Source organism: Oryzias latipes, chromosome 16, assembly GCF_053564925.1.
Source record: "Oryzias latipes strain Hd-rR chromosome 16, Olatipes_Hd-rR_3.1".
Classification (NCBI taxonomy): domain Eukaryota; kingdom Metazoa; phylum Chordata; class Actinopteri; order Beloniformes; family Adrianichthyidae; genus Oryzias; species Oryzias latipes.
In genome coordinates this window covers 31,662,167-31,673,976 of record NC_136252.1, presented here as the reverse complement: position 1 = coordinate 31,673,976, position 11,810 = coordinate 31,662,167, and the positions used below count along the sequence as shown (strand labels likewise).

At 42.7% G+C, this 11,810-nt stretch overlaps 2 protein-coding genes across 2 annotated transcripts; both read left to right on the top strand.

The window, feature by feature from the left end:
- The first annotated feature begins 21 nt into the window (after positions 1 to 21).
- Positions 22 to 1,398, top strand: glrx3 (glutaredoxin 3). Its single transcript, XM_004078492.5, has one exon. It carries the CDS (start codon positions 22 to 24, stop codon positions 1,000 to 1,002), a length of 981 nt encoding a protein of 326 aa, XP_004078540.2. The 3' UTR covers positions 1,003 to 1,398.
- A 2,372-nt stretch (positions 1,399 to 3,770) lies between these two features.
- Positions 3,771 to 9,401, top strand: apom (apolipoprotein M). The gene is made up of 7 exons (XM_004078361.4): positions 3,771 to 3,932; positions 4,129 to 4,268; positions 4,591 to 4,661; positions 7,432 to 7,566; positions 8,927 to 9,025; positions 9,101 to 9,128; positions 9,213 to 9,401. The coding sequence occupies exons 1-6, from the start codon at positions 3,819 to 3,821 to the stop codon at positions 9,112 to 9,114; spliced, it is 573 nt and encodes a 190-aa protein (XP_004078409.1). The 5' UTR covers positions 3,771 to 3,818; the 3' UTR covers positions 9,115 to 9,128; positions 9,213 to 9,401.
- The last annotated feature ends 2,409 nt before the right edge of the window (positions 9,402 to 11,810 follow it).

Sequence of the window (11,810 nt, the reverse complement as noted above, 5' to 3'; positions counted from 1 at the left end):
GTCGAGGTCAAAGAAGCAAAGATGGCGAATGTGCTAGAGGCGACGAGCCGACAACAGTTCGAGGATTTCCTTGCAAAAGCTGGAAAAAACCTCGCGGTTGTACATTTCCAGGCGGCATGGGCTCCTCAGTGCGGCGACATGAACGAAGTGATGGCCGAGCTGGCCAAGGCACACGCGCACGCGACGTTTGTGAAGCTGGAGGCGGAGGCTGTTCCCGATGTGTCGGAAAAGTATGACATATCCTCCGTCCCCACTTTTATCTTCTTCAAGGGGGGTGAGAAGGTGGATCGTCTGGACGGGGCGCACGCTGCGGAGCTGACTAAGAAGGTCCAGGGCCTGGCGGGTAGCGGGCCCGCCCCAGGAGGAGCCGCGGACGGCGGCGCCGCGGACTTGAACCAGCGGCTGAAGAAGCTGATCAACGCGGCGCCCTGCGTGCTGTTCATGAAGGGCTCCCCGCAGGAGCCCCGCTGCGGCTTCAGCCGCCAGATGGTGGCGCTGCTCAAGGAGCACAGCGTCCAGTTCAGCACCTTTGACATCCTGTCAGACGAAGAGGTCCGTCAGGGCCTGAAGGCGTACTCCAACTGGCCCACCTACCCCCAGCTGTACGTGAACGGAGAGCTGCTGGGGGGGCTGGACATCGTGAAGGAGCTGGCCGAGTCCGGGGAGCTGGAGACCACCTGCCCAAAGGCCGTGACCCTGGAGCACCGCCTGAAGGCCATCATCAACCAGAGCCCCGTCATGCTGTTCATGAAGGGCAACAAGGAGGCGGCGCGCTGTGGCTTCAGCAGGCAGATCCTGGAGGTCCTGAACTCCACGGGGGTGGACTTTGACACCTTTGACATCCTGTCGGACGAAGAGGTCCGTCAGGGCCTGAAGGCGTACTCCAACTGGCCCACCTATCCCCAGCTCTACGTGAAAGGGGAGCTGATCGGGGGCCTGGACATAGTGAAGGAGCTGAAGGAGAGTGGGGAGCTGGAGTCGGTACTGAGGGGGGAGTCGTAGATGGACGGGGAACAGGACATCACTGCACAGGCCTGCACCAGCTGCTGCACCCCTCAGAGGTCCCAGGAGGTCAAAGAAGCTGCTCGTCGGCTTTGATCGTGGGAAACGTTCTTCTTTTTTCACAGACTTTCAGATGACGTGAAGCTGCTGACTCTCCATCCTCATCTTTATGACAAGAACACCACCAGAGAAGCTGAAAATCTACTCATGTTCACTGCAAATTCCAGCCTATAATAAATTTCCCATCAAAATAGAACAAAACGTTTCTATTTGTTTTATTTTTTGCCTGTAAAGAGGTGAACTGGCTGTAGTAAACTGAGTTTACTTTGAAATGAGAAAAAAGTTTGAACAGAGCTCATGCACTAAAGCTCACACTCAATAAAATTGTTAAAAGCAGCAGCATGTCACGTTTGTAATACATGTGGTATAGTAAGCACGTGTGACAGGTTTTCTGGCGCCACCTTGTGGGCGTAAATGTAAAAGCACCAACAGTATCAGGGTTCTGGAACCTTTCACATTAAAAGAACCCAGCAAGAGCCATGAAGTCCAACTTCACTGTTATAAAAAAAAACACTTTATGTTTTTGTGATCATTTATTAATTCATTTATAAAATGTAGCTTTGAAATATTTACAATTGCATTCTAAAATGTATTGTTTTATACACGTAATAAAATTGAATCTATTTTACTTTAGACGGCAGCACATACAAGTTCCTTTCAAAATAAAACACCCTGTGTGAAAAAGCTCCGATTTACTTGAATTTAAAATACATGTCAATCATGACATTTTCTGTCATGACTTTGGGGTGCCTTCGTCCTTTTTCTCATTTCTCATTTTGATAACTAATAGAAACGTGACAGCATTGGTGTAGAATCCTTTTTAAAAAATCTATAAATGTACATGTACCTATGCACTTGAGTACCTTTGCCTCTAAACAGCAAAAAAAAAACGCTGCTACCTTATTCTACCAAATCTTTCTGACAGTAAATGAAATAGCTTACCATCATTTTTGATCAATCGTCTAATATATTAAAAATCCAACCTGAAATGTCAAACTTAATTAACCGTAATTAATAGTAAAGCCAAAGAATGCAGGGATAAAAGTAGCATGTAGTTCTGGAGCCTCAGGTTTCAGACCTCTGGTCTGTTCACTGAGTTTTTTTGTAAAATGATATCACCAGGAGTTAATATTGCATTTCTATTATTTCAAATCGAGTTTTAATACCTAAACTTACTTTTAGTATAAAATGCAAAAAAAGGAGATACTCATTAAGATTGTTTAAACATTTCCTAGTAATCTAAAGGAAAGATGAAGCCAGATTTAAAGGTTTTGTTAAAATTTTACAACGTTTAGAAGATGGATTATGTAAACACTAGGCTTCAAATGTTTAAAGATGGGTATATAGTAGAGTCTTGTTAAATATAGAGCTACCTTAAAGTCCCACTCCAATCTTTTTTTTTTTCAATCCATCGTAAAAGTGTTCCTGGTCTTTTAATTATGATTATGCCGAGCAATAATGGAGCTGTCCAGCCGTAGAGTTTAGATCCAGATTCTGCTCAGGGGTGGAAAATAAAGATGGATCTATTTGTCTGACAGTGGATGAATCAGAAAGGAATGGAGCAGGCAGCTAGTGGCCTGCCTAGGGTATTTTCTACATCACAAATACAATCTTTTTCAAATAGCATTTTTCTTCTGCTCCTATTTCCAAAAGAAATACTCAGAAATGCAATTTTGATCTGAATTTGCGTCAGATATGTCCTTCATCATCAAAATGTGCCACAAGAACACTTTCAAAAATCCAAAAACTATTTTTTTAACTCGAGTAGGCATTTAAAAAGATTTAGCTTAGATCTGATTCTGGCTAAAAACTGCATGATAACGATGAAGATGAATATGTTGAGGTTCTTTTAGGGAGTGAGGACATCAGAGGGACAGCATGTTAGAGGATTTGGAGATAAAGTCAGAGAGGCCAGACTGAGACGGTTCGGACATGTGCAGAGGAGAGACATTGAATTTATTGGTAGACGGATGCTGAGTCTAGAGCTGCCAGGCAAGATAAAGACCAAAGATGAGAATTATGGATGAACGAGGACATCGCTGGTGTTAGAGGAGAGGATGCAGAAGACAGGGTTTCGATGGAGGAAGATGATTGACCCCTGAGGGGAAAAGCAGAAAGGAAGAGAAAAGGAAGAATAGCTTAGAACTGAGATGTCAGCCTCAAAATACTTGAAGAAAGACAAAAGGAATAATAATATGATTTAGGTGTTAGAATGTGACACTTTGACCAGTTAATAAACACCTGTCTCTTGTTAGTGGAGTTTTAAAATGAGAAATGCCTGCAGAAGTTCTCTCAGCGTGTCCACTATTTATTGAAACATTTTTTAATGATCAGTTATCATTTAGTCTCTGAGCTCTTCCTTCTGAGGCATTGCTTTTCCACACCCTGATAGTGATTTCTGGTGAAGACAGTGCAGAGTAACAGTGAGAACACGCAGGATTGCTCCGCTTCCCTGACACTATAATCAATGGCTCGACCTTGACGAAGATGCGACCTCCTACATAAGGCTGACTCACACAGTGGAAACAAGGTGGGCTTTCTCCTTTCAGAGGATTTTGGCCGAGGAGCGAGTCTCTATGTTAACGTGCGTTTCACTTCAGCGTTTATCTAAAATGCTTATGGGGTGTGTGTGTGTGTTTTTTAGAAATGTCACGGCTGAGGAACACACGTTAATCATTGACTTAACACCCACACTCTGTTTGAGTTGCACGCTGAGATGATTTTCAGTTCAATCTGGTTTGATTCAAACTGCAGACATGTTCAACGAAGCCTGGTCGGGTTTTCTGTATTTATGTTCTCTGGCCTATCAGGCCTTGGTCCCCTGCACACTTCCTCAACTGTTGATGGTGAAGACCATCAACCATCAGCAGGTGAGAAATGAACAGATCATTTGGTTCTTCAAAGACAGATCCATGAGCTGGGCTGCAGCACAGAAGCTCTTTCCACTCCCCCGTCTTTTTCCACATGGGGTCTTTATTGTACGGCCCGCTGTGGGTTTATGAAAGCAGCATCGGTTTTTAAGCATCCGCTCTTCCCTCACTGTCACTGTTTCTGTTTCTATTTCAGTATCTGGGAAAGTGGTATTTCAAGGCAGCTGTCAGTCACCGGGAGGCCGACATCCAGAAGTTCAGAGTTTTTGACAGCATGGTTTTCACCATCGAGGAGGCGGCTAATGATACGCTGGTCTTGACCGGAAATATGCGCATGTGAGGGAAAAAAACAATTCCAACTGAAAAATACCTCCATTATAATCAGAAAGATGAGATCTTTTTGTGTTTGCCAATATTCACACCTGGAAAGTGACTTCAAGCCACAATGAAAAAAAGGGAAGTTTGGAAAGTTGATAAAATAATACATTTAAAAAAGGTAAAAACTCCCAAACTGATTAATTTTGACAAAAGGTAGAAAAATAAAAAAAGTTAAGATGCTATTAGATCAGTCAGGAAAATGAAACAGAGAAAGTCTTTTTTTAATACGCAGATTGGTTGATGGGACACTTAAACTTTTTTTTTAAACTTATTTTTGCAGGGGAGAAGATTGCATAAAACAGAGCTGGACGTATCACATACAGCCTGAGAGGGATGACATGGTCATGGAAGGTAACACCAGAGCTGGATGACTTTAGAGACCTTTGAGATGACAGTTCAGGTGAAGTTGGATCATACGGTTGCAGATCCATCAAATGCTTCCTTTAGAAAACTAAAAAAGGATCAGCTGTGTCACCTGAACTGACATCACAAGAGCTTCACTCTGGAGCTCAGCTTGAGGTTGGAACCATCGACTGTATATGAGAACTGGAATGAGTAACCCCTCCCCCCTGGTGTTCCAAACAGGAAGTACCTGCTGGCTCCAAGAAGCCAAAATCCCATAAACCTCTATAGTGAAATGAACAGCTGCTACCTAGAATGACCATTCTTGCTCTTCTACATTTTTATTCAATTTTCCTGCTAATCCTATTTTTTTTCATGACATCGTTTTTATGTAGTAAAGGTTATTCAAGTTATAAACTGACCAATCAGATAAAAAGTATACGGTGCCCGCGGGCCCCCTTCATGAATGTTCAACTTGTTAGATTTTCCTGAGTCAGTGGTTGAGTTGTGGCCTTCCAAATACCTCACTCCTGATTGGTTCAAGTGGTTGACTCAGATCAACTCGGACCAATTAATGCTTTCTAAAGACATCTGGCTCCAACATGGCGGCCTCCTTATCTAAAAAAAAAAAAGGCGACTGAATCGACTTCATTTTGTTGCAGCAAGAATTCAGCTGTTTTCTGAGGGTGATGTCAGTGGTTGGCGCTAAAGGCGAGGACATGGTGGACGGGTCTTTTACCTCAGGACCCGGACAGGCTCTGCCCAAAAAGACTATCTGGTGTTGCATTCCTTTAAATTCACTACCCACAATAACCCAAAAGAAGGACTATAAAGGGCCCATGTTTTCAGATTTGTTTGTTTGTCCTCTGGTCGACTCTACCAAAAAGGACTCCGGTTACGGCGACCTGGAAATTCCCATCAGTGAGTGTTAAAGTGTCAGATGCTGAGCGGTAGCAGAGACAGTTGGACTTACCTCCAAACACACTTGAAAGCTCGCTTCCCCTCAGCTGTTCTCCACAATGAGAGGCTGGGAGTCTTTCATGCTCATATGAGTAATGTCAGTCATACCTGTAAAGGTTAAACCGGGATGATGGTCTGAACTCAAGCTGTGTTTTGCTATTGGACTTCTGTGCCAGGAACAGGTTGTCCATGATGAACACCATGTTTGAGCACAAGGGTGTCCATCAGTACATTCAGCACCAGGGCGCCCAAGCAGGAGGTCAGAGGTTGATTGTAGTTGTGTTCTTGTTTTCTTGGACACTCTTGGTTCTTGTGGGACTGAGAGGAAGGCCAGAGGAAGAACCAGGAGGGACTATGTCTCCTTGCTGGTGCAGTGGTTCTTTATAGTCCCTCAAAGACTGCAGGAACCTTCCGTGGAAAGAAAGGTCAGGCCATCTTACACTTGGCACTTCAAAAAAAAAACTTTTTAATCCCAACGACAAAATGTTTTATTTATTCCAGAAATATTGAAAATTTTAGTCTCTTAAAACGTACAAAAGCTTTTAGGTTTAGCCCCGCCCTAATAACTGCACAGGAACATCTTAGAAAGTCGTAAAGATTGTTTTCTTTATAAGTCAAATAACTTCACTTCTATGCCTCAATGAAAACACTGCACTATGTGGAGATTGTTAGGCAAAACTTTGCAAAACTTTGGCAAACATTTAGATCAAACATGACAGTACCTAAGAGGAACACACCACCCAGGTCAAAGTATGACATCATAATGAGAAAAGAGGTAAACAATCACTTCAAAAACTGGTTGCTAAGGAAACTGTAAAGTCCTTTTTTTGAGTTTCAAACATAAATGCATCTTTTTAGTTTCTCTGGATGAATCACATTCATTAGCTAACTCTAAGAAAAATTGGAGACAAAGTCTCTGGCAGAGGCCGTTGCTATGTTTGTATTCTATTTAGAAGAAAAAAACACACACACACACACCCAAACACACACACACACAATAACAGTATTTCATTTATTTTCTATAGCATCTCAGGTTTTTGGTTCTTTCTCTAAGCTACTAAGCAGACTCTAGTCAGCGTTCAGGGTACTGATAAGCATTCTGGGAAGTTTTCCAAATCTCTTCCAAAAATGATCAACCTTGCAAAAGAAGGTTTTGTTTGACAGAACCACAGACTGCTGAAATGAGACAGAATTTAAATGTAAATTCATTGTGAGCTGCAGGGGTTGTGGGGGTTAGCACTGCTGCTTCACAAGGCCCTGCTTCCTTCCTCCGCTGTTATCTTTTAGTGCACGTCTGGGTTTTTCTTTTCAGGGCACTCCAGCTTCCTGTTCCTCAAAAACATAGGTTGATAAGTGACTCTAAGTTATTGCATGTGTTCTTTTGTCAAACTCTCCAGGATTTGCCCTGCCTTTGCCCTCCAGCAGCAGAGATAGGCTCCAGCAACCCCCCCCCCATTAGGGAGATTAAAAAAAGGTTTGGTTAATTATTCAAAAAACGTAAAGATAGGACTTTAGTGGTCCTGCATCTCCGTGCTAGTCGCACATTATTTTCAGGATGTCTTTACAGAACTTCAGTAATATTATTGCCTGACCATTTGCTAATTTATTGTTTAACTCCCTTAAGAGTTAAACAATAAATTTTAAATTGTGATGCAAACATCAAGATGTTTTCAGTAGACCTGCAGCAAAGCATCCATTATGTGAATCACTTCTAATCTGTCTGAGCATCACAACTGTTTGAGTCACAAACTCTTTCTGCATGCCCTAATCATCTGAGCTTCAAAGCCTGTACGTGTGTCTTTTCGCTGTGTTGTGGCAGGACGGACGTTTCGCAGGAACTTGTTCTGGAGTGGCACATGGGCCAACTGCCTCGACTGCATCATTTTCCAGGAAACAGAGCCTCCTCTGAGAACGACAGAAGCGGAGGACTCCCTGAACAGATTCATGCTGTATGGTGAGCCGGATCAGGAAAACGTTCACTGTACTGCAACCTTCGCTTGTGGCCGACAAGCGAAGGTTGAGCCACACTCACCTTTGGCACAAAAAAAGTTTCATGCCAACCAAAAAGAGAATGTGTCTGTCTGTGTCTGTGTCTCTCAAAACAAACTCCAAAGTTCAAGTTAAATGCTGCTTTTTTGCTCAAAATAAGGAGTAAAAACATCAAATGAATTCAATGATTAAAAAGGTTTTTACCACATTCACTGGCCACTTGGTAGATGCACCTTGCTTACACCGGGTCAGACCCCTTCAGAACTGCCTTAACCCTTTGAGGAGAAGATTCAACAAGGTCCTGGAAACTTATTTTTTTAGAGAGTTTGGTCCATACTGACATGGCAGCATCACACAGTTGCTGGAGATTTGTTAGCTGCACATCTGTGATGCCAGTCTCCTGTTCCACCACATGTAGCTTTAGTCCCAAGTGGTGGGACATGTGGGGGACATGGAGGTGATATAAAGGTCTTAGACCACTAGGTGAGCCTGTAGACAGACAACGTTCATGCACATTTTTTCTAAAGGGATGCTGCAGGAGACAGGTTGTAGTGAACACTTATACAACACGTAATAAGTAAGGGGGAAGTAGGGGAGACGCAGGGGTGTTGTAAAAATGTTAAATTTTTTAAACTCCCCAAACTTAACAGGCTCCTAGCATTCAGTCTGACTGCAGAAATAAAAGAAATTAGACAATCAGAGAGTGGTTTGTGTGGACATCCTATGGGAACTTCCGTATTAGGTGCATGGCCTGTGCATGCAGCATTTGCCTGCGGTCAGTAAGGGGTCAATACTCGAATCTTACTAACGACTGGACTGTGGCGTAAGGACACCGTAAGACAGTGGTCTCCAATCCTGTTCCTAGTGAGCTACTGCCCTGCTTGTTCCACAGCTAACCCTAGCTCAGTCATTATTGATCACCTGGATCAGATGTGTTGGTTCAATCAGAAACTGGGCTCACTGATTCCAGCTAATCAGCAGTTACTGAGCGGGTTTAGCTGCAAAAAAAGCATTACCTCACAAGGAACAGGATTGGAGATGCCTGCTGTACGACACGAGTGCTTCATGATTGCATGAAACTTGTCTGACAATGATGCGCTTACCGCATGCACAACAAAGCTCCATTTTTTTCCATGACGTCCAATGAGTTACCTAAAAAGTTCCTCACAAGACAGAAGGATTTCTACACAAGTTCTGAAAAAGCCAAACCTTAACCCAGCCATTCACTATCTCAATTGCTGCCCAGTGCGTGGAAATCTGGTCGATCCGTTCCAAGCATCTGTGCACGTTCGGCCTTAACACCCAGACGTTTGTTCTGCCTGCAGCTCGGCACAAAGACATCAGCTCCGAGGTGGTGACCACTTTTCTCAAAAATTCTGCTTGTCATCAGATGAAGATCCATGTCACCCCCCCTGAAGAGAAAGGTTTGTTTTATTTCTGAGGGGAGAATGGAACAGTTAATTTTTGTCCTTTTAAACAGGTTTTATCTGTATTTGCAGCGTTTTGCATCTAACCCTGCAGATGAAGGTAAGCAGCAACTCCTCAGCTTTTTTTTTTACATTTTATTTTTAGAAATGGTTCTGACTGACTCTGATCTGTTTATTCTGACAGGAGGCTGCAGGGAAGTAAAACTAATAAAACAAGAAAGAAATCGAAAAGAAAACTCCTGTATCAGGGAGGACTCGTCCCCAGCCACAAAAACAAAACCTGGGGAATTCCTGTGATGAAACCAGGGCAGAAATGTGTCATTTGCTATTATGTTCCTGTTGTCCTCTCTGCAATAAAAGTTGAACACTTCCACTTCTTTGAACTGTATATATTGTCACATATAGCAAAACAAAGAGGACTGTTGTTCTGCACGATCAGGCTTAGCTTTCGCAGCTCAGCGTCACAAAGCTGGGCTTTTCAGGTGTCTTTTCAAGTGTTTAGACAAGATTCTGTCCCACGGCAGAGACCCGTTGGGCTCGTTGGGTTCTCTTCATCCATCATTTGCTACTTGATGCATCCTGAACTTTGAGGTCAGGTTTTAGCTTTACCTTAACTTCCACTGTGGTGTTTTTAGGATCTTCTCTCCTGAAAAACGATCCCCGTAAATCTCCCTTAAGTGCACTTCAGACCTGAAAAATCCTCGTCCTGATTGGTGTGGATTTCACACCTTTGTTTGGCCTGTTTTTTCTTTCACACTGAAAGTGAAATGTCCACAGTTACAACAGCGGATGTGTGGCGTTGGTCTCGTCAACGCAAACCCTGACCCTGAATATCAAAAGCAGAGAAGAGGGAAAAGAATAACATCAATGAGTTTTCACCTCTTCATTTCTACCGATCACATATTTTCTTGACTCCAAAACAAAGATCCATCTTTACTGAGATGTGCTGGTGAAGATCTCTGGCAGCAAAGACGGGAGGACAAGCCATGGAGCTGATGGCAGGAAATCCTACCAATGGTTGGAAATTTCTGGTCCGAAGAAAGCACTGAGAGACAGAGTTATGGCTACATAAGAGCAAGTACAAAGTCATGGATGGGATCCTGGTTTGAGTTTTGAAACAACAGACAAAACAGGCCAATCCAGCAGAGGGTTTGATGCCGACATCCAAGGAGTGCATGGCTTGCTGATGTTAAGTAGCTGACATAGTCATAGTCTATTGGAGCATCTGTGCTGATTACAAGTTAGAAGTCCTTAGATCAGGGTAAAAGCACAGCCAAAGAGGATGAAAAATGTTTGGAAATCGTTTATTTCAGAATAAAACTTGACATCTCTGAAAAAAAAATGCTACCAAATTTAGACGGCCTGTCAGATAACAAAAATGTCTGGATTTTGTGCTTGTGTTATTTTCTGATTTTCCTCATTAAAGTCCAACTCCAATCATCTTTTGATCTGTTGGAAATGTGTTCCCAGTGGTCTTTTAAATATGATGATGCAGTTTTTTTTTGCCAAAATAAAAAACCTGTAATTTTCTAAGACATAGATTCTGCAGAAGTTCTTTAGAAATTCTCCTCTAAATTATGGGCGGGGCTGTTAGCGTGGCCTAAGCATGCGCTGATATCCCACTAACCCCTTTGTACACACTCTCTCACAAACCTAACCTAACATCAGCAGTGCGACAAATTGGCGAGCACTATTGGAGCTCTCCATCCGTAGAGTTTTGAGTCCGATTCCAGCTCAGACAAGGAAATGAAGACATTAATGGAACTATTCGTCAGCAAGTGGATGCATCAGAATGGAGCGGAGCAGTGAACTTATGGCCCGCTGATTTTAATTTGTATATAACAACTAGTACAAGCTTTTTCCTATGGCATTTTTGTCTGCTCCCGTTTAACAATGATTTGAATAAAGAAATACGCAGAGACAGAAGAACACAATCTCTATTTTTTAAATTGTCTGTACTGAGTATGCAACCAGACTTGTTTGGTTTCACCTGATTGTTGAAATAAACATTTGATTGTCTCTATGCCAGATTTATTCATAAATGTCCTTGTAGGTACATTTCAGTGCAAACAAAATAACCCCAGCTTGAAATACCCTGCAGAGATGTGCTTTAGAAGGTTATCGTTTGCTTACAGGCCACAAAAGCAGAAGTGTGAGACACAACAACAACAACAGCTGACTCTCAAAGTATGAACTTTTAAGCACAAAAACTGCAGTGATAGTGTTCAGTCTCAGCCAGAGACGTGAAAATATCTCAAACATTTCATACCTGCAGATGGATATAAAGGAAGCTTTTGTGGTTCAAAAGGGGAGAGCACCTTTCTGCCCACCGGTTTGTTTTTCATGCTGGAGATGTGGGTGTGTGTCATTTTGTGTGTGTAAATAATCCAGGAAAGCAGAGAGCTGCTATGGGGAATGTCCCATTCAGCGTGAAACCTAAAACTGAAAAGTGAAATGGAAATGGACCGAGGGACTCCTCCACTGTCGCTGACTCTAAATGCAGGTCCAAAGACACGACTTTCACTTCCTCCTTCAGACTGCAATTCCTGAGGCTCTCTGAACCAAAGAGTGCTGTCATTTATTTTGTCTGATTTACTCTTAAAACAAAGATAAACTCCAACAACATTAGTGGAAGAAGATTTTTTTTTTTTTTAGGAGTTTTTCCTTACCAAGAAGGAAGGTCTAAGACAGGGGTCGCCAACCTTTACCACTCAAAGAGCCATTTGGATCAGTTTCCCACAGAAATGAAAAAACATGGAGCCGCAACACTGTTTTTTGTATC